The 25257-nt window shown below is 39.0% G+C and overlaps 5 protein-coding genes across 6 annotated transcripts; 3 read left to right on the top strand and 2 right to left on the bottom strand.

Annotated features, from left to right (window-relative positions):
- The first annotated feature begins 159 nt into the window (after positions 1 to 159).
- Positions 160 to 9717, top strand: h6pd (hexose-6-phosphate dehydrogenase (glucose 1-dehydrogenase)). Of its 2 annotated transcripts, none has more exons than XM_034082371.1 (5): positions 160 to 242; positions 4746 to 5412; positions 5514 to 5631; positions 6085 to 6354; positions 6875 to 9717. In XM_034082371.1, exons 2-5 carry the CDS (start codon positions 4771 to 4773, stop codon positions 8218 to 8220), a joined length of 2376 nt encoding a protein of 791 aa, XP_033938262.1. In that variant the 5' UTR covers positions 160 to 242; positions 4746 to 4770; the 3' UTR covers positions 8221 to 9717. The 2 variants fall into 2 exon arrangements, with proteins under 2 accessions (XP_033938262.1, XP_033938261.1); XM_034082370.2 differs by lacking the exon at positions 160 to 242 and adding an exon at positions 3837 to 3986.
- Positions 9718 to 9768: 51 nt separating this feature from the next.
- On the bottom strand, positions 9769 to 11374 carry LOC117446161 (uncharacterized). Its single transcript, XM_034082177.1, has 5 exons — positions 11301 to 11374; positions 11125 to 11187; positions 10907 to 11041; positions 10628 to 10646; positions 9769 to 10406 (listed from the first exon to the last, which is right to left on the bottom strand). Exons 1-5 carry the CDS (start codon positions 11372 to 11374, stop codon positions 10104 to 10106), a joined length of 594 nt encoding a protein of 197 aa, XP_033938068.1. The 3' UTR covers positions 9769 to 10103.
- A 740-nt stretch (positions 11375 to 12114) lies between these two features.
- On the top strand, positions 12115 to 14131 carry rbp7b (retinol binding protein 7b, cellular). The gene is made up of 4 exons (XM_034082373.2): positions 12115 to 12250; positions 12815 to 12993; positions 13113 to 13214; positions 13682 to 14131. The coding sequence occupies exons 1-4, from the start codon at positions 12133 to 12135 to the stop codon at positions 13733 to 13735; spliced, it is 453 nt and encodes a 150-aa protein (XP_033938264.1). The 5' UTR covers positions 12115 to 12132; the 3' UTR covers positions 13736 to 14131.
- Positions 14132 to 14642: 511 nt separating this feature from the next.
- On the top strand, positions 14643 to 19744 carry cenps (centromere protein S). Its single transcript, XM_034082446.2, has 5 exons — positions 14643 to 14846; positions 18028 to 18151; positions 19190 to 19223; positions 19320 to 19386; positions 19569 to 19744. The coding sequence occupies exons 1-5, from the start codon at positions 14817 to 14819 to the stop codon at positions 19665 to 19667; spliced, it is 354 nt and encodes a 117-aa protein (XP_033938337.1). The 5' UTR covers positions 14643 to 14816; the 3' UTR covers positions 19668 to 19744.
- A 942-nt stretch (positions 19745 to 20686) lies between these two features.
- tardbpb (TAR DNA binding protein b) lies at positions 20687 to 24872 on the bottom strand. Its single transcript, XM_034082445.2, has 6 exons — positions 24856 to 24872; positions 23930 to 24195; positions 22928 to 23091; positions 22692 to 22832; positions 22440 to 22610; positions 20687 to 22351 (listed from the first exon to the last, which is right to left on the bottom strand). Exons 2-6 carry the CDS (start codon positions 24168 to 24170, stop codon positions 21857 to 21859), a joined length of 1212 nt encoding a protein of 403 aa, XP_033938336.1. The 5' UTR covers positions 24171 to 24195; positions 24856 to 24872; the 3' UTR covers positions 20687 to 21856.
- Between the last annotated feature and the right edge of the window lie 385 nt (positions 24873 to 25257).

The following is a 25257-nucleotide window of genomic DNA, read 5'->3' as shown; positions in this document are numbered from 1 at the left end:
ATGGTTACAATTAAATAAACTAAGCATGGAACTGGATAAACTGGAACATGCGTTAAGTTCACGGATCAATTTGACTCAGATATACTATTCATATCCTTTCAATTGTATAGATGTGCTATTCGTATACAAAAACACATACGCCTCCATCAGCAGCAGCCCGAGCAGTGCTGGATCACGTGACTGGAGCAGGAAGCGTTTACTGACGGTGCACCGAGTCGTTTATTTATGTCACAACGGGGCAGGTTCGTAATTCAATTAACATTTTAAGTAGTTTGTCTGCTTCCTTTACAATATATGTCTCTCTTCAGTCTTTTAGTCTCTGTCTCCCCATGTATTAGGGATACTAGAGTTGCAGACATAAGGAAAAGGATTGAGGAGCAGTGTGTGTGTAACGCTAGCGGAAGTTTGACAACTAGCAGGTGTCGGTGTGTTGTGTTGTAAAATTATCGACTGCAGGGAAAGTAATTGTAAATATTAACGAGTCTGCTTCACCAAAGGATCTTAATGTGCTCTTCAAACAGACAGTGTGTAGATGAGTGTATTTACTTACGTTCACGACGAGTGGTTACATTTCTTTAACTTTCATTCATGCAGCTCATTGTGTTGTTAAACCGTTTGTTACAACCCCCTTACGTTCATATCTGTGATGTTTTGTTTCCTGTTTAGCAAGACTACAGTGACATAAAAACACATTTTGCATGAGGAACAGGATTTAGCCATGGATTTAGTGCACGTGTATACATGACGCATTCAGGGAGCGTTTTGACCTGCAGTACAAATGTTGTGTTGTGATTCAGGCTGATTTCCAGCAGTGGCATACACACACACTCACTCACTCACTCACTCACTCACTCACTCACTCACTCACTCACACTGTGAGGGTCAGGGGAGCAGACACAAACAATGGACATAGGCTACCTGTGGACCATGCTGCTTTACGAGAGCCAAACAAAGCTTTTGGCAAAGTCTGCGTGAAAGAATACTTCTAGTATTATTACTACTTTTCATTTTACACTGAATGTATACTGGAGGCCTCGCCCACCCCATCACCTGCATTTTTCTCAATACAAATCTTTTAAAAAACGTTTTAAAACAATACTTAGAATCAAGGTTGTCCCTGCAGGCTGCCTGTCTTGCAGTATCATGGTGGAGATCTCCACATAAAGTTGCCATCGGTATCATTCATACACAATTATTAATGACCTGAGACAGTTATCTAGTTATTCAGTGTTATACATTTACAATTTGACGTGACTACATGCTGTTTTTCACGTGCTACGTTTAACAAATGTTGAATTCAGAGGTTGAACTTTATCTCCTCTCGATTTGCATGGAAGTAGATTTGGCCACAGTGCTGACAGTTAAATTGACTTCCAAATGAAGCTCTTCCAGTCATCACTTGGTGAAATAAAGCACTCTTTGTATGCTTTTATCAATTCCAAGCTATTCACAAGGATTGTACAAACCAGGTTCCAAATTCTCATGATAATAATGATTACACTGTCATAAGTTAGCATGTCGTTGGAACTGAAGGCTAATGGCAGGATTAAAAAGGAGGACAGCTGAATAAGTTCACCAGTTTCTTATTATAGCGAGTGGATAGTTTAAACATCACTGGCGGAAGACTTATTTAACTTACTGTCGACCTCATGGCTGTGACAAATGTGTACCCAAAGATCCAAATAGGATATGGCCATATCCCTGCAGCGATTCTTCAGTGATGAACAAAACGGCTCAGTCATAAAATACGTTTGGTAAATGTGGTCTTGGTAGCTCTGATTGCCAAAATAAATCCTTTAAGAGACTTCCTCAAAATGTCACTAGAATAAAAGTCATTGAATATGTGCTGCGTGATGATGTCTTCAGGAGGAGATGCCCTTTTTTAAGCTACTTTTCATAGCAAGTTTGATGTATATGGTAATCATTTTGGAGTGTGTAGGTTGTGAGGGGTAAGCTTTTCTATGCAGAGAGAAAATAAAAGAAGCTTGTGACTGAAGAGAAGTCATGTGTTGGAATTAACCAGATCAATTCTCGACTGGAATAAAATAAAAAGCTGAATGAAGACAGTGTCTTTTCAGATGATATGCAACTTCATTGATTCCTGAGGGCAAATAAGCATAACAATGACCTTGAAGCGAATAAGCAAAAGATAAGATTAGAAGTTGCATGTAGTTTGAAAATAGTTTGTGTTTGACAAAAAGCCTAAATATAATGTTCCTGCTGACTTGTGTATGTTGTCAATCTTTATTTACCGTGGGATATTTGTTAATGGTTTAAGGAAGAGTAAATAGTGTGTCTCATGTAATCTCTCGTAAAGTAAATCAGACCTGATATTCAGCTGCTAGCACTGGCACTGTGTAAATAAGATTGAAGAACACAGGGATTCCAGATGTTGCCCTTTATCATTAAATTAACTTCATACCGTGACGGGTACAGTTTTCAGTCTCGAGAGGATAACATGTTCTCAGTCATTACTCAGGTTTATAATATCTACTGTAGGCTTTAACTATATATCCATAATACCACTGCATGTTTACCAGTGGCTACATGAGGCTTTTCCAGATGTTTTTCATATAGCAAATGTCAGTGATAAAGAGGGATTATCTACATGGAGACATTGATTATTTCAAATGTTTGTCCCATTTACACCCCCATTTGGTTCCTTCAAAATATGTTCCCTCTGACTCTTAATAGTGTTTTGGATATCAACAGTTTGCCTGTTTTCAGGACCTTTTTAATAATTACAGTCTTCAGATTTGAAATGAATTGAAAATGATATGGAAGCCAAGGAAAACATTTAGATGAAAATCCAGAAGAAATACAATTATATATTGTGTGACTTTACCATTTCATTTATTTGTTTCTGATGAGATTTTATTTTTCTTCAATTAAAGAAGAACAACACTTTTAAGATGTGGGATTTGACCATAGACTGTATATATATATTATTATATTATATTATATTATATATTATATTATATTATATTATACTGTATATATATTTTACAACATGAAAATCTCTTAACGTCTCAAGCCTGGTGCTTTTTTCAGTTAAGGGCAAGAACATCATCTGTGCTAATGCATTAAGATGTTTGTTATTTATCTATGGCCAGACAGGGTGTTCAAATAATTCAGGCTGGAAATCTTTGAAACTGTTGTGACCCTGATACCTAACTAAGAATTAACACCAGGTTAGGTTAGGTTTAACGCTTTAAAACTGGCCTCTCTGTTGTTGTTTCTTGTCAATAGCAGAATTTAAATTGTTCTTGTCAAAGTCGCTCAAATGTTCTTACATATATTTGTATATTTTTCTTCTTCAAGGTCTGACAGCACACAGGTGTAGGGTTTTCACTTACAGACCTAAAGTACTACAGGTATAACAGTTTGTTTGATTCACAGCATCACTGATGGTAAATATGAACCAAGTGATGGTCAGGTGCTTTTCAGTGCAGCACAGGATTAAGGCTTGTCGGTGTTTAACTCTGTCTTTTGTCTTATGAAAACTGTCTGTGTGTGCAGTTGATTTCTCACTGACTGTGTAGTTGTGAACTGACCATGATAACATTGTGTTGATAGGCAAAAGCACACATGGTCATGGAGGCAGTCCATTGTCCTCGCTGCACGGTCCTTACAGCTCTGAGTGTGTTCGGTGCTTTGTTCGTCACCCTATCTGACCTGGTTAACCTATTATCTGATGGCAGCGTTTTGCACATTTTCCCATCTTGCTACACACATTTGTTTAGATTGTTGCAAAATAAGTTAGTTGGACTTTCCCATCACTCTATCAACAGTGGGACGTTTGTACGGGAAGCTCAATGGCCCTGGGCAAAGTGCAAAGTCTACCCTTCACCAGTACCTACTGATGATTACGCTCGTAACGACATTACTGCACCACATCGCCCGCTCTCAGGAGACTTTCAAACGGCTGCAGAAGGAGACATTGCCGAGGGATTTATTGTTTATCTATATTGTCTTTGGAGATTTGTGTAAGTTTAAGTGTATTTAAAGGTTATATAGACCATTGCTTTACATAGTGGTCACATTATTTATCTGCATTGGCTTTTGTTCCGTGACTTTCAAGTTTTGTATACATTCATGGATTGTTGACACTCTACATGTATGAATTGTTAAAAATGTCACTTGGATTTTATTTGCCAGTTGTTGTTTTTTTGCTATGTGGCTAAGACAGGCTTTCTACTAAATAATTGCATTTAGTTGTGGTGACAGGATAGCTTTCATGTTTATTTTTATTTTTATCACAAAAATAGAGCTAAAAAACGTATTGATTATGTATGTATACGGTTGTAACCTTTTAATTTGTGATGATGTTAACATTCGAGTTTTGCGCTGTTTGTACAATACATAACTTTGGGCTCTGGCTAATTATTATAGGAAGTTATAGTTTCTCTATTTTCACTTTAGTTGGCGGTTTCGGTCTTAGTGGACTCAGATCTCTTTAGTCGATAAATCATTCTGTTTCTCTGGTAAACACATACGATTCACAGTAATGCTCTGATGATTTAGTAATCTAATCGATTGTCAAGGAAATCATGAATGTTCTACTAATAATATCTTTGGTCAAGGACAGTAATGCAAGTAATCAAGACAAGTATTTGCATATTAATCGTTCATTTAAAAACAACATATGTAATGCTTGGTTTTGATTAAGCTTTGATATGATGTCTTATTGGCTTACGGCTGCAAGATGCCTTGATGTGATGACTCTGATTTCTGTGTCCATACAGGAGTTTGGACGGTTAGGACCACAGCATGTTTGTGGCTGTGCTGCTGCTCCTGGTCACTCTGAGTGTCCAGGGAGGAAATGGCGAGGAGAAAGCAGAGGCACAGAGACCCGGCCATGTTTCCGTGGTGATCGTAGGAGCCACAGGGGACCTGGCGAAGAGGTACCTGTGGCAGGGATTCTTCGAGCAGTACGTTAACCAAGTCAGTGGTGGAAACACTTTCTCCTTCTACGGTGGGGGACTGTCACCTGCCAGCACCGCCACACCGGTCTTCTTTGAGATCGTCCAGGCCGTGTCCTGCTCAAAGGAAACATCCCCCGATCGCTGTGCCGTGGTGAAGGAGCAGTTCCTGCGGCTCGCTGAGTATCGGCAGCTGAAGACCTTAGAGGACTACCAGGAACTGGCAAAGAACATTGAGAAAGAGCTTCAACAGGAGGGAATACCGGAGGCAGGCCGGCTCTTCTACCTCTCTGTACCTGCCTTTGCATATGCGGATATTGCTGATAAGATAAATAACAGCTGCAGGCCGGCCAGCGGGGCGTGGTTGAGGGTGGTGCTGGAGAAACCTTTCGGGCATGACTTCAGGAGCGCTCAGCTTCTTGCATCTCAGCTCGGGAGCTCCCTGAAGGATGAAGAAATGTTTAGAATCGACCATTACCTGGGGAAGCAGGTAGGAAAACCCTCTACACATGTGTGTGTGCCTTAACCCATGACCCTGTAATTCAGCTGTTTTTGATTTCATGGTTTCTATTTTTCTGCTTTTGTTCAAAGGTGGTTGCAAAAATTCTTCCATTCAGAGTGGAGAACAAGAAGTATCTGGATCCCATCTGGAACAAGCACCACATCGAGAGAGTTGAGATTGTTTTGAAAGAGACCCTCGATGTTAAAGGTGATTAATAATTGCCTGAGTTCTTGTTACATTAAATTATGTAATAAAATGGATGCCTTCATTAGTTAAAAAATGAACATGTTAACAACAATGTTTATTTTATGCATTCATGTATAATATAGTCAACATTCTCTTAAAACTGTTTCCCAGAAGAGAAGGTTTTAAGAGAAATGTCCAATATCTTGGATAATATTAATTTTGGTTCGTTATTGAAAATCTATCTATTGAAAAAAGTATTATAACAATTTTTTGTGAAACTCCAGCATTTTGTAATTTATTTAATAAACCTTGCATTTGCATTCAAACTGTTTGATACAAGCTGTGAGGGTTAATACATACCAGAGTAAAAAGTAGTACTATTTGTTGAGTTATTACATGAGGTGTTGCAATAATGTTCTAAGTACTTTGACATATTTGAGGGTAATGTCCTCTCTGGTTTGTTTTTATCTAAAGGTCGTATTCCCTTCTATGATCAGTACGGGGTGATCAGAGACGTGATGCAGAACCACCTGACTGAGGTCATGACCCTGTTGACCATGAGGCTTCCTGTGAATATGAGCAGCACGGAGGAGGTGCTGAAAAACAAGCTGCAGATCTTCAGTAATCTGCTGCCGATAGGCAAGAACCAAGCTGTGACCGGCCAGTACCAAGCGTACAAAACATCAGTGCAGCAGGAGATGAATAAGACCAACGATCACGTCAGCCTCACTCCGACATTTGCAGGTGACAGATTTTCTTTTTCATCATTATGGCTGTTTGCAGAGGTGGGAAGTAACTAGGTACATTTACTGAAGTACCGTACTTGAGTACAATTTTTAGGTACTTGTACTTGAAATGAGTATTTCCATTTTATGCTACTTTGTACTTCTTCTCCACTACAATTCAGAGGTAAATTCTGTAATTTTACTTAACTACATTTATTTTATATCTTTAGTTAGTTTAGTTAGTATACAAAGTCATTAGAACTAGCTGCACCTTTACCAGCTTTGAGAACACTTTGATGATAAATCATTATAATCAAAACATATTATATATATTATTCTGAAATGGGTCAATCTGCATAATGAGTACTTTTACTTTTTGTACTTTTTATTATTTTTTTATTTGACTTGTAACAGAGTATTCCTACTTCTACTTTTGCTTAAGTACAAGTTCTCAGTACTACTCCCACCTCTGGCTGTTTGTATTGAAAGACTTATCACATTTATTTCTGCTACTAAGTGACTATATGTGTGTCTTTCAGCTGTGTTGGCACACATCGATGAGGCTCAGTATGAAGGTGTGCCAATTATTTTCATCTCAGGGAAGATGTTAGATGAGCGAGTGGGATACGCACGCATACTTTTCAAGAACACCGTCTTTTGTCTTCAAAACCACAACAGCGTTCGCTGCAAGCCCAAACAGATAGTTTTCCACTTTGGTCACGGCCAACTTAAATATCCAGCCATTCTTGTGAGTAAGAATTTATTCAAGCCTGTTCTAAAGAAAGGTCAGTGGAAGGAAGTGACTGAGCATACAGATGTCGATGTTCTAGGTTTACCTATTTCAGACTATTATGTGCAGACCCCATCAGAGAATCGAGAAGCTTATTCAGAACTTATTTCTCAAATTTTTGCCGGACGTAAGAACAGTTTCATTAGTGCTGAAAACCTGCTTGCCTCCTGGGGCTTATGGACGCCGCTGCTCACCAGTCTTGCAGGCTCTTTCCCCCGCATCTACCCCGGGGGGGCCGACAACGGAGACATGCTGGACTTGCGTGTGAAAGGGAAAGACATTAGCTACAGCAGTGAGGTGGTGATAATCGGTGCTGATCAGATGAGCGGCAAGTCAGCAAAAGATTTCCAAGTGATGCAAGGCAAGTTCCGCAGTGCTGCCATGGTGTCGGCCTGGTCCGAGGAGCTGGTGGAGAGGCTGGCCGCAAACATCCAGGCATCAGCGGAGGCAGCGGTGCGTGAAGGCGGCGTTTTCCATCTCGCCCTCTCCGGTGGCTCCTCTCCTCTCGCTCTGTTCCACAGGCTGGCCCTGCACCACTTCTCCTTCCCCTGGAGGGACACCCATGTGTGGATGGTGGACGAGCGCTGCGTACCTCCCACTGAACTGGAGTCCAACTTCCACAGCCTGCATGACCATCTGCTGCAGCATGTGAGGATCCCTTATTTCAACATCCACCCCATGCCAGTGCAGCTCAACCAGCGCCTGTGTGTGGAGGAGGACGCAGGAGCGCTGCTGTACGAGAAAGAGGTCAGAAAGTTAGTCAATGGCTCCAGCTTCCACTTTGTGCTGCTGGGGGTGGGCTACGACGGCCACACTGCCTCTCTGTTCCCGGACAGTAAGGTGTCTGAGCTCAGGGACCGTCTGGTGGCCCTCACTGAGAGCCCCGTCAAGCCTCACCAGCGCATGAGCCTCACTTTCAGCGCCATTAACCAGGCGCGCACGGTGGCTCTGTTGGTGATGGGCAAAGGCAAGCACGAGCTGATCACCCAGCTGAGCAGGATGAAGGACAACCCCGACAAGTGGCCCGTCACCGGGGTGAAGCCTGACGATGGAAAACTGGTCTGGTATATTGACTATGATGCACTTTTAGGATAGGAATCACATTCCTACCTTTCAATCCGAATACAAATGATTGAGCTGCTTAAATTGGACGGCTGATTGGTGAAAGCAAATATGAGCCAGCACCCATGTTTTAACTCATTAACCAGAAATAATCGCATGTACTTGATGGTTACACTTTCTATGATGTCTATTCCATATATTTTTTTAAATATACCTATAATTCCTTATTGGCTTAATGCACTGCATACTCATAGTTATTAGCACCAATAAATAGATATAATGCTTTATAAAAAATGATTAAAACACATACTTTATTATTGCTTTAGACTCAATGACATGTTTGTTTAGCAAGGATCATAGTGTACTATAGTTCCTATTGTTATAATAGTTTTGTTAGGCTATATAATGTATTATAATCATAAACTTAGATGGTATAATCATCAGCAAAACATTATAATTATGTTTTATAATATTATTTTTATCAACATGGATGTGCCTAAAGATGTCAGTAATGGAACAGCAATTATAATTGCTGAATAGAGCCTTATAAATACGTGGTTGTGCTTATGAGTTATACTGTGCTATAAGCAGATTATAAAGCATTAATAATCAAGCAAGAATGTTTATAATTCATATGCACATCATAGAAGGTAGTACTGTAACATCACTGCTGTATTTTTCAATAATGTCATCAGGTTTCTGTCAGGAATATTGAGTATGCAATATGTGGTTAATGTGTTAAAATCTACTGGTACTTTCTTTTTTATTTAAAGTTTGAACCTCATTCAAACTTTTGTGTGTTGGGGTGAAATGTATACTTTTTTGTATGGTTTATCTCATTTTGTGTGAGGTGAGTGAAAATCTAGCAAATACATGTAGTACATGTCTGCAGTTCGAGTGCAGGCTATGTAGCACTATAAGAATATCTGACCAACAATAATTGGGTGCCAAAAGTAATTCTAACTAGAAGAAAGATGTATTAACTAATAATCCAGGTGGTTTCTATGATCTCAGGTGATTCTGTGAATGTGCAGACAAGCTGTTCACTGTGTAATCTACATGTATCAATTGTGTGTTTTCTATTGTAGCTGGCAGTGACCCACTTGAAATGCCATCAGAGTTAAAAAAAAAAAATGAAATGTGAAAATATGTCGATGTTTATACTGGAAATAACAACATTTGTTATTGAAATGTTTCAGGTAATTCAGGATATTTTGTGCTTCACTAATAAAAAAAACAATCCCATTCCTGTTCCATTCACATTCCACTCTCAATTCATATCGTTTCCCAATTGTTCGGAAAAATAAGGTGAGAGATATAAGCTGAATACAATTTCCTATAGTCTGTTCATATTGCTTTTCTCTTCCTGAAATAGACATCATGTTTGGTACTACAGAGTTCACATCTGTGTTTGTATAATTAAACACATCATATTGTGTAAACTACACCTTTATTAACTTCCTTTGACTGACTGTGAAACAAGTGTTCCTCAACAAATAAAAAGCAAATCGTTTTAACAGTTAAGACAAACACCTGCTTTGTGATGTTCTTTCTGAAGTGAGCGATAAAACGTGAGGGGGATTAAGTCACTTTCCCATGGTTTAAAGTTACCAGCTGCCGGTGGCATAGAGACCACATGAAATCTTAATATGTGGAGTTTCAGATGTCAACGTGGGACAGCTGGACCGCTTTACTGCTCATTGTTTCTGCTCGGTTCCGTCACATGCTTCCTGTTAGTCAACCAGAGGCCTCCTCTCACCATGAAAAAACCTGAACAGACACAAGCAGGTGTTATTTCCTTTGAGCAGAAAACAGTATGTATGCATAGTCCCACGATTTATAGTAAAACTTTACCTGTACTTAAAATAGAAGCAATAGTTAGGATAAGGGACATGTAGTACAGCTCCGGGGTGGTTTTAGCCTGTGAATGTAAATATGTATATACATAACTTTGATGCTGTAGTTTCTCTGCAGAATTTAATAATGATATTCAGTCTGTTTCTTACACACGCTGCTGCTGTCAGAGTCAGGATGGCGGTGCAGAGACCTTGTCCACATGTCAGAATCCCAAACACGTGATAGGAGGCCCAAAGGCTCTGAGGAACTGAGTCTATCAGTGTGAAAACCACGGAAAAACCTATGGAAGGAGTTAAAGTCAGCTCTGTATCCTCCTTTTTTGCTTGTATGTTACACACAGTGCATGGTGGAGTGCACTGTGCCTAAGTGCATTTACCCCAGTACTTGACTCAAGTAAACATTTTCAGTGCACTTCAGTCTTCTACTCTACTACATCTCAGAGGCAATCTATTTGACTTTTTAGTCCTTTACTTCCGTCTGTCAGCATTGGTTATTTCTCATTACAATTTTTTATAATTTTCTGTCCAGTAAAAACTATATCTCGTAATGTGTGGATATTTTAATTTGAATGTTTCTGATAAACTGATGAATTAGGTGTTTTTCTGAGCAACAACAATTTCAATTAGCATAACCTTTAACATGTACAGCAGTAAAATACAACATTCTGCAGTAAATCCAAAATTCTAAAGTAAAACTCTGATGGGACATATTTGTCCAGAAATATAATTTGTTAATACATTAAGTACATTTAACTGTACTCAAACTTACTTTTATTTAAGGCAGATCTTGAATGCAGGTCTCTCTTGTTGTGGTATATTCCTACAGCCTGGTATAAGAACTGCTAAGTAAAGAGTCTGAATACTTCTTCCACCACATGGTGAACCTCTCAGAGATGTGTCTGATGTGCATGGGTTCACCTGTAGCGATAAAGGACAAGGCGATGGAGGCTGACAGGTTGCTCAGAAGCGGCTGCCTGCAGTATCTGGAGGATTTTGGACTTTCAACAAAACAGGTATGATTATTAATGCAACATTTCCTTCCAAATGACTCATGGTGCCATAACCTGTGACCTATAGTTACCTTGCCATGACGTAGAACTGAGGGAGCAGGACAAGAGCTGCAAACACTGCATTCACTATCTGACTACAAATGGAATAAAACATCAGTAGTAAAACACCCTGCGTTTGAATAAATGTACATTGCATTTTTTTATATCAGATCAAAACAGAAACATGACTCATGGAAACAGCACTTACAATTTTATCCTCTGATTCCTTGGTATCCACCGGCTGCTATGATACGCCATGAAGATTAGCATGTAGAGAAACATGGAGGATACACACTCCAGCAGACTTTACTGTAACACTACTCCTGGATGGAGCTGCAAATGTGAGCAGGAGGAAGGCTTGTGTTTCACGCTGCACATGTACAGAAACCTCTGCTGCATGATAGAAGAGCAACTAATGATACCTTCATCAATAATTCATGTGTTGTTTCTTTTTTAGATGAATGGATTCATTGTTTGGTTTATAATATTTCAGAAATTGGTACAAAATGTCCAAAAGTGATGTCTTGTTTTGTCAGTCCCCAAAACAAAACGTATAAGTTGAATGTAAAAAAAAAAAAAATGAAATCTCCATATTTGAGATGCTGAAAACAGCCATGTTTTACTCATGAAAAATAACTTACTAATGATAACTTGATTATCGAAATGGTTGCCAATTATCTATCTGTCCTTTGACCAATCCATTCGACGTATCGTTGCAGCTCTACTTCATATTGTTTACGCTTAACATTAAAGCTGTAATGTAAGGTTGTTGTTTTTAAGGACAAAGCATGCTTTAGGACCATCTGGAATATTAAAGATGCACTATAATAGGAAGTAAGAATGACGCCCTGCTGTGAGGCTTTTGTACTAACAGGAACAGGATTGTTTGCTCACATTATGGGTAAAAGGTCCTGCTCCGGCCTCCAGTGCTCCTCCTTTGTATTTGTCCAAAATAGCTGCAGTTTACAACATATCACCCCTGCCCCATATTGACACACAATGAATAATCAACCCTTACACTATAAAGCTGTGTACTTCAGATGCTTGGGCAGATGAGTCTCCCAGAGTCCAACAAACCTCCAAAGATGCTTGTCGACTACAGCGGGACGTGGGACATTGTCAGCAACGTCAACTCTGAAGCATACATGGTCGCACTTGGTAAGTGAATGCCAAAAGAAACAAACTCTGCATTTAATTAATATTTTATTATGATATGAGAGAACCCTCATATATAATTGACTGTGTAGTTTATCCCTTGTCATTGAAACTGTTCTCAATTAGATGAAAAACACTTTATCCATCCTCGGTGTGCGTTCCTTTTTGTCAATGACCAGGAGAGTGCTATGTGGACATGTAATCATATTTACATTTGATTATACACAGCTGATTTGTCAGGGGGGGAAAAAGGAAAAACTTTGATTTGCTATTCCGCAAAATTTTAAATAAATAAACGATGACATGTTATGTGCATCCACAAATAGAGGGGACTTTCAAAAAATGTTGGCAAATTCACAATTACATCAGTACTTTTACATGGCATTTTGCAGTTATATTTTCCATTGAGTATTTTCACTATCCTGTCTCTCCATGGATTTTTTAGTGGCACTGGTTTGATCCAAGATAAAATCATGTTTGCGACATGTAAAAACTAAATCTGATAAGAGCATGGGGCACGTGGTAGCAGGGTGTATTTCAACAAACTCCTCTCATTTTGACATGCAGGCATTGATTTTGCAACACGCAAGATTGCCTCGATGTTGAAGCCCCAGAAAGTGATTAAGCAAGACGGAGATTGCTTCATAATCCGGACATTCACCACTTTCAGAAATTATGAGAATTCATTCAAAATTGGTGAAGAGGTCAAAGAGGTGACAAAAGGGTTGGACAACAGGACAGTTCAGGTAAAGACGTTGAACACATTGAGATGATTATGTGCATGCATAGACTATACATGTATTAAAGCAACACCACCCTAATGTATTTTGCTGTGCTTGTATATCTTTTTTGTTTTCTCTATCAGTCGGTGGTGAACTGGAAGAATGATAAGCTGGTGTGTGTGCAGAAAGGAGAAAAGAAGAACCGAGGGTGGACTCACTGGATTCAGGGGGACGAGCTTCACCTGGTATGACTATTTTATTCGGGTGGCCCCTTACTGCCAGTTATTGTCTTTTATCAAAATGTTCTCGCATGAAATGCAGATTTATATTAATTGGTGGACTCTCTTTTTACCCTTAACACCTCTGAACACTGTTATGCAGCTTAGCAAAGTTAACATATTCCAAAAAGGGTTTTGAGCTTCTTATTTCACATCATAAACATTATTGTTTACTCAAAATATAATAACGAAAGGTAGAGCAAAAAGCTAAAGTATAACAAATGGAAGATACTGACAATACTAAAAACTTGGCCTGAGTTATAGTTATTATCTGTCTTTTATTTTCTGCTATCATGTGAAGTATTTCAATAGAACTGATGAGGTGATCTGTTTTTGTGTTACAAATCAACACAGTACTTGACATGTATGAATGCTAATTATGCTCAACTTACAAATGATGGAAATGTTAACAGTTTCATGTTTTCTCTTCCTAGGAACTTACTTGTGAGGATCAAGTCTGCAAGCAAATCTATAAACGGACTCTGTGACTGTGTCTTCAAAAGTATCAGACTTCCTAGAACTCCATTTGTGTTTCCATGAAATAAAAAAGCAGCATTTTCTACACACTCTTTCAATAAAGAGCATGGCATTTGAAAATAGTGTGTGTCAGTGTGTGATACATTTGTGCCCACAGAATAGGAGGAAATTATTGGTTCTTACAGGTTTAAAGTCTTACAAATTATCACGGACATACTTTGGGCAAGAATCTAACAGTACAACGTTGTCATTTTTAGGTTCAAACTTGTATCAATAGTCATCAGGACTTTAAGAAAAAAGAGGATAAATGGCTTCCATATAAACTATTTGTGTACACTGCAAATGTGTGTGTTTGATATTGACCTTGATTGCACTTTTTGAAATAAAGCCATTTTCTTACCATTCTACATCAGTGGTCCCTTTATTAGGTATGTACAATCTAATACAGTCCGATAAAACTGTTCTGATATAAAGTTCAATTTGTTATGATGGTGTTTCTAACATTCTGAATTATTCAAATTGTAAATAGTTTGTAAGTAGGCAGGTCACACAATAAGGAAAACTTCTCTATGCAATAGTCAAGAACACCACTGCAAACTACCTCTGTGTGTAGTATACAATTAAATTGAAGTATTCTTAACATTGTCTACAAAAATGTAACATTTGTCAAGGTAGAATTTATGACAGAGCTGCTGCACCATAAGAGTGTTTTCCACTGGGAACATGGGATTACTATTATTTTATAATTAAGTATATAGAAAAAACAGCATGTGCCCGAAGGCTAAATATAGTATGACACTTCTTTAATTTTGTGAGTACAAATCACGGAAGCATTATATTATACAAATGCCTCGCCGTTGCAGTTCCTCCTCCGGACCACACGGGGTGGTGTACATTAAACACCGAGTTAAACTCAGGAGTTGTTGGTTTGCTGATGAATTTTTACCGCGAGTTTTTTGTTTATTTCAGCTCATGTGCCAAACAACACTGTGTTTAAGTCGTGTTTCTGTCTGACACACCTTAGTTTTGTAGGATTTTCTTACTCGGTCACTTACTTGAAACAGCTGTGGTCGAAAGTTTCTCCGTAAGAAAATGTCTGATGATAAAGATGAGACTCAGCAGGTGAGAAAGTGATTTTGATGTGTCTGGCTAATATTAACGTTAGTGTGTGTATTTCACATAGTCCTATGTTGCACAGTTTATCCTCTAATGACACATTAACGAGAGTTTCAATGTGTGTTACTCTAGGTCTAATAAATAAATCACATTATACCTACTACCGCGGTGATGTTAGTATTCTAGGGTGGATTTTTCACAAAAAATAAATACGGTTTTCATCCTGAGTTTCTCAGACTGTCTGCTGTCAGAAGACAGTTAGCTCACATCCGAGACCTCGCTATTAATAGCAGGGTTACATTTAGGGACCGTCAATACATTACAATTCTGCCTTGATTTGGAGTCATAACGTCAAATGTCATGGACCCTATAAAACAAATCCAAGAGACTTCAATAACGTTTGTTTTCTTCCAAGAATTATTCACATAAGGTAGAAGCGGCACTAGAATCGAATTTTTAAAAATAAATAAATGTGTTTATTTTCTAGCAATATAAAGCTGGGGGGTATACTACGAAACCGGCTAAATTCAGGGGAAACTCCGGCTTTCCGGTCCTACGAAGCTGGTTCTCTTTTTAGCAGGCTAGATCTCCATGGTAACTTATGCTTAGCGGCTAACCTGGTCGGGACCAGGGGGGTATACTGCGAAGCAGGATTTTCGCTTAGCCGGCTAAATTCAGGGAAAACTCCGGCTTTCCGGTCATCCGAAGCTGGTTCTCTTTTTAGCAGGCTAGATCTCCATGGTAATATATGCTAAGCAGCTAACCTGGTCGGGACCAGGTTAGGTTGCAGGCTAAGAGCTCAACTCAGTGAAAGCACCGCCTGCTGACCAATCAGAGCTCAGTGTGCGGAGTTTAAAGCGATCAAGTCATATTACAGGAGAAAGGAAATACAGAAAAGCTGCCGTCGCAGGAAAGACGGCCGGCAAAAATCACCGACTGTGTGAACGTGAACATTAATAGAATATCACCTCCATCTTCAGAGCAATCTGACTATTATAACATTAGCGTTAAGAAAGCTTACTTAAATATCGGCCACAACATAAGTAACCGGATCAGAGTACATTAAGTACAGTCCGTGGCATATCACTTCATAATGTATCATATATCTCCTTATCTGAGTCAGCTGAGCCGTATCTGGCCGTGCAACACTCACAGTGTCACATACTGTATGCAGAAGTATTATTTTAAGCAACACATAAGTTGACGAAACACTCGAGACAAATGTAATTGAAGTCAGATCGTGTTTTAGACGGGGCAGTGATATCATAAACCTGTTAATGTACGCATTCAAACACTTTTTCTTTTACCAGCTGTATTCACCTTGCAGGTGCAGCTATGTGGCTTTGATCCTGGATCAAGTGTTTAAGTCATGGATGTTTAAAGTTTAACTTCTTCATTTTTGACTAGTATTAAAGTTCACTTTTCATTCAGGAAGTATGACGCTGCGCTGTCAGTACGCTTCTCCATGTTTGTGATTGGTCGAATGCTCCAGATACCACCCCTTTCATGTGAACGCGCACCTAACTAGATAGGACACGGCTGGCTTGAGCGATCCACTTGATAACCAGCGTCGTAGTACAGTTTAGCGAGAGCGCGTATGTTTTGGATTAGGCCAACCGGCTAACTCAAACATATCCAGGTTAGGTTGAACCAGGTTAGTAGCATAGGCCCCAGGTTAGGTTGCAGGCTAAGAGCTCAACTCAGTGAAAGCACTGCCTGCTGACTAATCAGAGCTCAGTGTGCGGAGTTTAAAGCGATATTACAGGAGAAAGGAAATACAGAAAAGCTGCCGTTGCAGGAAAGACGGCCGGCAAAAATCACCGACTGTGTGAACGTGAACATTAATAGAATATCACCTCCCATCTTCAGAGCAATCTGACTAGTATAACATTAGCGTTAAGAAAGCTTATTTAAATATCGGCCACAACATAAGTAACCGGATCAGAGTAACATTAAGTACAGTCCGCGGCATATCACTTCATAATGTATCATATCTGGCCGTGCAACACTCACAGTGTCACATACTGTATGCAGAAGTATTATTTTAAGCAACACATTAAGTTGACGAAACACTCGTGTTTTAGACGGGGCAGTGATATCATAAACCTGTTAATGTATGCATTCAAACACTTTTTCTGTTAGCAGCTGTATTCACCTTGCAGGTGCAGCTATGTGGCTTTTATCCTGGATAAAGTGTTTAAGTCATGGATGTTTAAAGTTTAACTTCTTCATATGTCTAATATTATAGTTGACTTTTCATTCAGGAAGTATGTAGCTGCGCTGTCAGTATGCTTCTCCATGTTTGTGATTGGTCGAATGCTCAAGATACCACCGCTTTCATGTGAACGCGCACCTAACTAGATAGGACACGGCTGGCTTGAGCGATCCACTTGATAACCCGCGTCGTAGTACCGTTTAGCGAGAGCGCGTATGTTTTGGATTAGGCCAACCGGCTAACTCAAACATATCCAGGTTAGGTTGAACCAGCTTCCTAGTACAGGCCCCTGGAGTCACTGGGTCACATGATAAATAGAACCAATTATTCTGAGTGATACTTTTTAGTAAAAAAAAACTATTTGATTATCATTACAATGTTCTTGTAAAATATAATAAATTGCACTAACATCCAATAAAAAGAGGTGTGTCCTAAATGCTTCGTAGATTGTATTGGTTCTTATTACATGGAAGCTGTTGAAAAAGATCCAAAGGACAGAGTTGTATTCAATACTGATGTGATCATTTCAGTTTTTCGCACTAGATTGCATATCATGTCATTTGGTGATTCCAACTTAATGCAATTTTAACACAGATTTAATTACTACACAGGGCGAATAAAACATTTGAATTGGATTTTGTTTTTTCAATTTGGCAGAGAAAGTTTTTACTATTTAAACATCCATCTGTCTTTTGTTTGTTTGTAAAATGAACTATGAAGACAATCTCTCAGTGTTATGATATGTTTGTATTTTATATAATACGAAGAATACAGGGAGGACCCTTCCGGCCACCATTATACTATGGTTTAACCTTAGGCACAGCGCCACACATTACATTACATTGCATTTAGCTGTCGCTTTTATCCAAAGCGACTTACAATAAGTACATTCGACCAGGAAGACACAACCTTGAAGAAAACAGAATCATATAAATACACATAAAACATCCAAGTTGGTATTTTGAATTTCAGAGGTTAAAGGCAGCAATCCATTTCACCGTTGGTCGCCTGTGCCAGATGACGGGAGAGGACCACCGGAGAGGGTTCAGCCGACAAACTGTAGCAGCGATAGCCGAGACAGCTTTCAGACAATGCGGTGGGTGTCATAAAGCTGGCGTTAATCCAGTTTAAACTTTTTGCATCCTTTTTTGTTTAACGACATACTACACTTTGACATATATTTTTTTTAATGAGATACTATACTAAGACATGTTGTTACAACAAGTTAATGACTATTTTACTGCGTATGTTATGACATACACTCGGAATTATAAACTAAATATATGATTCTTTCATTAAATATTTTTTATTAAAAAGTATTTACTATGGCATTTGTATTGCATCTTTCAATAGGCAGGGTTAATGTTCCACAAAAAAAAATCTAATCACATGCACTCATAGGTGCATGGTGAGTGAATATCAATCTTTGTACAGTTCACCAATTTTGTTTGTTGTCTTTCCATCAACTTATCACACCACATGTGTCCACCAGAGGTACAACTGAGGAGTTTGGTGCAGTCGGCCTTTTATTTTGTCAACTTTTTTGCAAAGTAATTCCTAAATGCACACAAATATAAATTAAAGTCCAGTGATGTAGAACACAAAGCCTGTTTATGCACATTGGATAGCTGTCATTCTTATTGTAGATATACAGTAGAGATGGATTAGTGCCACACAACCCTGTCATCCACAGTTTACTGTCCACTTCACACTTTGTTAGCTCCAATAAAGGAAGGTCTTTGTGTGGCTGACCTTTGCAGCCACACACTTGTTTTTGTAAGGTGTCCAGAATATTTTCAGAAAACATTCCACTTGTTCCAAAGGTTTTCATTTTCTACACACAGTATATAAATGTTAAATTGAAAAGCATAACCTCCTGTATAGGTTTTTTGGCCAAATTCCGGAAATGGCCGTTTTGCTAGTAATTGAGTTTGACAAAAATAATTTAGATACATTTTTCTCATATAAAAAAAAATATTCAGATTAGGAGACTGCTGTTGTTTACAAGTACTGATTCGTTTCAACAATAGACACATGTATGTGAAAGAGGTTAACAAACCATTCCTACAAGTTTGAACCATAATGCTGTTTTCAATAAGTCAGTTTAAACTTTACATCCCCTCACTTTTTACAGATGTATTTGCTAAAGACTTGGAGGCCTTTGCAAGGTGAGAAATATCTTACCACAAATCAATGGGTTATCTGCCTGCTGAACTTTAATTTATAATACACATAAAACCTCCAATTTACATCCTTACTTTCAGACATGCTAAAAGAAGCACAGTGAATTCAGAAGATGTGAAGCTCATAGCCCGTCGCAGTACAGCATTGGTGAGTTATTTCCACTGGGGAATCCTACAGAACCTGGTCATGTATTGTTATGTCTAGTTACCTTAAAGCAAGTACATAAACACAATTAAACATAATGCATTATACTCGACCTATGTAGGGGTATGTATATATTTTACAGCACACAGCAAACATTGTTTTAAATTTGCTTTTATTTATTTCAGTCCATCCACATACAAAGGAAAACTGAAGAACTGAACCAGGAAAAGAAGAGTACTGGGAAGAGGAAAAGCAGAGACACTGAGGAGGAGAGCAAAGAATAAGGAAAAGACACAGGCAGCCCTGCAGTGTCTCACTTCTGCCCAACATTCAAAATAAACTTTAAGGCTATTGGCAATAATTTAAGTGTCAAGGCTGTCATTTAATGTTATGGGGACTCTACACTTAAGGTATTTTATAAATAACTTGTCTGTCCTGTGATCTGCTGATGCAAAATTAAATGTGTATTTGGCAGAACTCTGCTTAACGATGTACCTGCCTTGTTTCTTTAAACTAAAATATGTAATAGTACAGTTGACTATTTTGAACGTACACACTGATCACTTATAGGTATGCCTGTATTATCTAAAGCAATCTACATCTGTCAGAATCTACAAAATGTCTCGTTGACTTAACTATAACCTTTATATTTTACTGTTCTGTAGTACATTCTTATGTTTCTTATGCAAATGGAGAGGATAAAAACTAAAAAAGGTCACAATATTATGGACTACGTTACAGTGTTAGACTTAAGTCAACACATCTGTCAATGTAAAATAAATGTTTGAAACATTAAAACTATCAAAGAGTATAATTTATAGCAGAGGTTAACTTATATCTGACCAGAGCTACAGGTGTACTGTATACAGTTGTTGCTAGGTTTATAAGGCCATCTATAAGTCCCTTATTTTCAGAAACGTGTCAACTGTAAAATGACTGAAAATAGATAGTTTGGAAGGATGATGCCAGACTGCTGAGCTCACCCAGTTGGGTTTAAAATTAAGACAATGACACACTACCCATCTTAAAATATCCCTCTAACCTTGAAAGTTGCTGTGGATAATCAAAGGGGATCATTCACTCCGACAAGCCAGCAAAAGCAGCAAAAAGACTGGTACTACCCCATGTCTGTGAAGGCCACACACTGAAAGTATTGGTACTTCCATCTTCGTCCTTCAGAACAGACTTCAGTCAGGGTTCAAACGGAGACCTCGACCAGCGGAGCCCAAGGTCCCTAGATATGTGAATCGAATTAGATGTTTTTTTATTTGACAAACTGACCCAATTATTTTACAACTAAGCATCTATTCAAATGAACTTTATTAGAGAACTACCTTCATTTGACATGTTTTTTTCTTTTTCAAACACCTCACAAACAACACAAGAGCTGCTGGGAACTATTGGACACACCACTCCACGCTCACACTATCACTCGCGTCCCCCAGAGTCTTCAGCAGATGTCATCCACATCAAGTACTCACTTACAGATCAGTTCAAGAACAGAAAATCACACACCATACAGCATTCAAATCAGATAATATAAGCAATACAAATATTCATCACAACATTCCACTACATTTTGATATTTCTGCACTTGATCAACATACTTAAGAGTAAGGAAAACTTGCAAAGATAGAGAAAAAAAATCTTGAAGTACTACTTAAAGAATGTCCATGTTAGGGGAGATGCTCGTAGCATCCGCAGCTTCCACTCACACATTCAAAAAGCAATCAAATTGGGCTCTTTCACTGCACAACCAGTCCGTTTCACGCGTCTCTCCGTTCGCTCACTCATCGCTTCACTCTTCGTCACAAGCCATCCTCAATCGCACTCATCAGTTCTTAAAATGTCAGTTGCGCAGTTCTCTCCATTTAAAAGTGGATAAAAGTGAAAACACCCACCGTCTCTTAGAACATGCGGAGTGAAGCCGTTCTTTGATGGCATAGCATTTACAGGTGGGAAGAGGGAGAATGATACCGATATCACCCCAAGAATGCTGCCATAGAGGAGCTTCCTCACAGGAAAATGGAAGAGAGGTGAACTGCAGAAGAGATTTCAATGAAGGCTTTTCCACAGAACTTGACTGCAAATAAAGTTGCATTTAAAACATTTAGGTTTCAACCAGATTCTTCCCAATGCAAGATTGCCTTTTAGGTTGGTGACAAAGCCGCATGATGGTGATCCATAAACATTCATGCTTTTTCAAAATGGCTATATCACATTTCACAATACATGCATTAGAGAATCTAGTTGAAATGGATACAAACAAATGAGACGTCAAAAATAGCACTTTAGTCAGACATCCTGCTAAACAATTCACTGCAAAACTTTCTAAATTTAATCTTTAGCTTTTTTTCCAAATGTACAAAACAACTTCCACTAAAGTGTTACGTTTGTCAGATACGTAATAACACCAGAAATAAAAATGTGAAAAGACTCATCTGTCACAATACTTACCATACAAACATTTAGCTTACATACCCCACCCAGATGACTTTGACTCCATACTGGACCCAAACCCTGAGCTAAACCCACTACCGCTGGTTGTAGAGTTTGACCCTGTTCCCCAGCCGAGACTGGCCGAGCTGGCGCCATAGTTGCTGTTGGCCGCACTGAAAGACTGACTCTGGTCCCTGCTGGAGCTAGTTCCACTAGAGGTGCTGCCTGGAGTGGATGTCTGTTGCTGGCTAGCTAGCATTCCCATCATCCCCCAACTACTCTGAAGAGCTGCCTGGGCCGCAGCCATCATAGCCGGATTCAGACTGAAGGAACCAAAATTAGACAGACTACTGTTAGTGCTGCCCCCGCTAACCCCACTACGGCTGCTACCAAAAGCCTGAGCCCCGAAACCATTTCCGAACCGTGTCGTGCGATCAAACTGCCTATTGCCGTGTTTGGGCTCAGCATTTGAGATGTGAACACTGACACCTTTAATTATTAGGTCCTCTCCACAGAGAGCCTGGGCAACCTGTGAGGGGAAATAAAGACATGAATCAGGTCATCAGGGCAGTGGTACCACTACAACAAGGAGTTCTTCAAAAAAAGTAACATTGTACCTGATCATCTGAAAATGTGACGAAGGAAAAAGCACGGAATGGCTTTGGGATGAAGACGTCTGTGACTTCGCCATACTGTATAAAGAACTGCCTCAAGTCGTCAGTGGTCATGTCTTCTGTGCAGCGGCCTACAAACACCTTCCGGCTCCTCATTGGCTCATCGGGCCCTTGCTGTAAACAAAGGGGTTAAGGTTAGAGTTTTGTCAACATTAACACCGTTTTTATTTAATATATGGCTATTACAAGATTCACCTTTGAGTTAGGGAGCTTGCAGTCACACCATCTTCCGTCAATCATATGGCGCTGGGACACAACCTTTTCTTGAACCTCATATTCTGTGAACCTCACAAAGCCAAACCCTTTAGAGTTTCCAGTCTTGGCATCTCGTTTTACCTGTAAGTTAAAAACAAACATTGAGGAATAAAAAACTGTTGTCAATCATACAACCCAGGGCAATGTGTATTTCACTATTGTCACTAATGTTATACCTGAACCATGATGACCTCTCCAAATGTGCCAAAGTAGTCTTTCAGGTCCTGCTCAGATGTTTTCCAAGGAAGGCCCAGTACAATCAGATCCGATGTTTTCATATCCCCTCTCTTCATTTTCACTGCAGATGAGGCGTCAATTTCCTCCATTTTCCTTTTGTTGTCTGAAGTGTGACCAACACAGAGAGAAATTGAATGTAATTTAGCCTGACAGCGACTGGGTGAATCTTTCCCTGCCATCACTGGTTTGAAAATATTTGTTTACTATCCTGCTAATATTTAATAAAAAAATTCCAGGGTGAGTAACGTATGACATATATAAAAACAATCGTATGTTATGATTGTGTAAATAATAATAATAAAGATTAAAAAAGACTTTATTTATCCCCTAGGGTACATTTAGTTTTCATTCTGTGTTAATCCACCAACAGTTGAAATAAACAGATATACTGTACACTCGGACAGTGAACAATAAATTAAATGAGGTTTCGAAAGCTGCTCTGGCTTGAACCCCATTAGTACTAACAAATTCCATGTTCTTAGTTTGCATTATTAGATTGTTTTGTGTTAATAAGGACAGTTTTTCCTAAGAGGGGGTGCATTTTTCAGATTTACATTTATCCAATGAATCTCCCTAAATCCATATTTGTATGTGTCGTTCAGATCATTTACTTTTAAATGACTAAGCAGTTCTTAGAGTAGAGTAACACATTAGCTAAATATACTACAACGCTTGACTAAATGTATTCCCATATGTTTAAATAAAATAGTAATTGCACATTAGAGGCTGATGATTTGTGATCTAGGTTTTCCACTTGTATATTAGTTAAATCATTTAGTGTCATTAGAGCGCACTTCGTGGGCGAACAAACTACAGGTCACGTCATTGTCATCCATTTTCAGTGTTCTGAAGCTACATCATGAATTATAAATACCGTTAACAACACCTGTTAGAATTAAGTGTTATGTAAAGATAATTAAATATTAGGTGCCCATATCTACCTTTCGGATAGTTCACCACAAACACGACATTCCCCCATCCGTTTTCTGGTGCGTGTAGGATCCCTTCCACCAGACGCACTCCCCGCATGCACTGAGACACGGGGCTCCTGAAGCGTAGGCCGCAAGCCCCTGGAAACTGAGCCGCCACTGTTGAGAGCAGAACAGTACCGTCGTCCTCGGACGGAATCTCCATTGGCTCCTCATTTTCCTCCTCAGCCACTCGAATGTATACTTCAGCCATTGTGCCAACAACTAAAAAGTTCCGGCTAGAATGAAAACAATGCTAAAGTTAGCAGTTAGCTTACCAGTTGTCCACAATCAAAGCTAACGTTAGCCGATGCTGCTAACAAGACTGAATGATCAAGCTAATGGTTTTGTTATTCCGATAAAAAAATATATAAAGTTAAAATCCCATAACAAATAGGTCGTTATGGTGAGTTTTAGCTGAATTGTTGTATAATATCACTCTCCAAACGCACTAACAAGCGAGCACCAGCCTTTTCCTTTGTTCGTCGCGGGGTTGTGTGTCGTCAACACCGAATGAGCGTTCAACTGTGCCTCGTAATGAAAACTGCGTACGGTCCCTCGTTAACAAACCTAACAACGCGATATCGTCAAAAATAACGTGGGCGGGTTGATAAGGTCACCCAACGTAAGCACGAAGCTCTTCTTGTCTGAAGTAAGAATAACAGAAGGAAATGTATTTCTTTTTCCACGATGCGAAATATTTAAACCAGCATGTATGGCCTACCAAAATGGTTTTATTTCAGCGAAAAGGGAACTACGTCATTAGTGGGCTATTTCACTTCATGGGGGGTTTACTTTAATATAAGCAGTAATTAACTCAATGGTCCTTATAAATCAAACCAACACAAATATTACCGTAAAAACAATAGTTATTTCAATAAAAATCTAATACAACTCACTAAATTGTATCGTACTCATACATTTGATTTCTCTCTCCCGTTGTGGTTAGGTAGTAAATCCACTAGAGCAGTTTCCGTTAGCTAGTTGTTATGTTTGTTGGCAGAGAGAAGAGATGGGAAGATGGCGGTTGCTCTGAGTCGTACAAACTTAGAAATGAAGATTACGTGTCAATTACAACATATTTAAACTTAATTACGTTCAAATGAAAAGTTGTACACTTATGTTACCTCAAATCAACAGTAACGTCCGTTTGTATCACGGTGTTATAGTGTGTAAATGTCGTTTGCATTGTTCAATTACCTGCGTGTTTCTCTGATCTTAAACGAAAAAATCAACTAAACATAATTATCTTTAAACATTGACATTTATTGTCGACGTTTTTTCGAGTGATATGTTTGTTC

The sequence above is a fragment of the Pseudochaenichthys georgianus genome, chromosome 5, assembly GCF_902827115.2.
Source record: "Pseudochaenichthys georgianus chromosome 5, fPseGeo1.2, whole genome shotgun sequence".
NCBI classification, from domain to species: domain Eukaryota; kingdom Metazoa; phylum Chordata; class Actinopteri; order Perciformes; family Channichthyidae; genus Pseudochaenichthys; species Pseudochaenichthys georgianus.
Note: the sequence above shows the minus strand (reverse complement) of the source record. Positions and strands in the feature narration are given on the sequence as shown.

Excerpts from the sequence above, each read along its gene's own strand:
- h6pd (XM_034082371.1), top strand. The coding sequence starts at position 4,771 with ATGTTTGTGGCTGTGCTGCTGCTCCTGGTCACTCTGAGTGTCCAGGGA. Across the intron at positions 5,413-5,513 it reads ACCATTACCTGGGGAAGCAG|GTGGTTGCAAAAATTCTTCC; the intron begins GTAGGAAAACCC and ends TTTTGTTCAAAG. Across the intron at positions 5,632-6,084 it reads AGAGACCCTCGATGTTAAAG|GTCGTATTCCCTTCTATGAT; the intron begins GTGATTAATAAT and ends TTTTATCTAAAG.
- LOC117446161 (XM_034082177.1), bottom strand. The coding sequence starts at position 11,374 with ATGTTTCTCTACATGCTAATCTTCATGGCGTATCATAGCAGCCGGTGG. Across the intron at positions 11,188-11,300 it reads AGGAATCAGAGGATAAAATT|TCAGATAGTGAATGCAGTGT; the intron begins GTAAGTGCTGTT and ends TTCCATTTGTAG. Across the intron at positions 11,042-11,124 it reads CAGTTCTACGTCATGGCAAG|TCCAAAATCCTCCAGATACT; the intron begins GTAACTATAGGT and ends TTTTGTTGAAAG.
- rbp7b (XM_034082373.2), top strand. The coding sequence starts at position 12,133 with ATGCTTGGGCAGATGAGTCTCCCAGAGTCCAACAAACCTCCAAAGATG. Across the intron at positions 12,251-12,814 it reads AGCATACATGGTCGCACTTG|GCATTGATTTTGCAACACGC; the intron begins GTAAGTGAATGC and ends TTTGACATGCAG. Across the intron at positions 13,215-13,681 it reads AGGGGGACGAGCTTCACCTG|GAACTTACTTGTGAGGATCA; the intron begins GTATGACTATTT and ends TTCTCTTCCTAG.
- cenps (XM_034082446.2), top strand. The coding sequence starts at position 14,817 with ATGTCTGATGATAAAGATGAGACTCAGCAG. Across the intron at positions 18,152-19,189 it reads GACAGCTTTCAGACAATGCG|ATGTATTTGCTAAAGACTTG; the intron begins GTGGGTGTCATA and ends CACTTTTTACAG. Across the intron at positions 19,224-19,319 it reads GACTTGGAGGCCTTTGCAAG|ACATGCTAAAAGAAGCACAG; the intron begins GTGAGAAATATC and ends CCTTACTTTCAG.
- tardbpb (XM_034082445.2), bottom strand. The coding sequence starts at position 24,170 with ATGGCTGAAGTATACATTCGAGTGGCTGAGGAGGAAAATGAGGAGCCA. Across the intron at positions 22,611-22,691 it reads GCAAGCTCCCTAACTCAAAG|CAAGGGCCCGATGAGCCAAT; the intron begins GTGAATCTTGTA and ends CTTTGTTTACAG. Across the intron at positions 22,352-22,439 it reads TCACATTTTCAGATGATCAG|GTTGCCCAGGCTCTCTGTGG; the intron begins GTACAATGTTAC and ends TTCCCCTCACAG.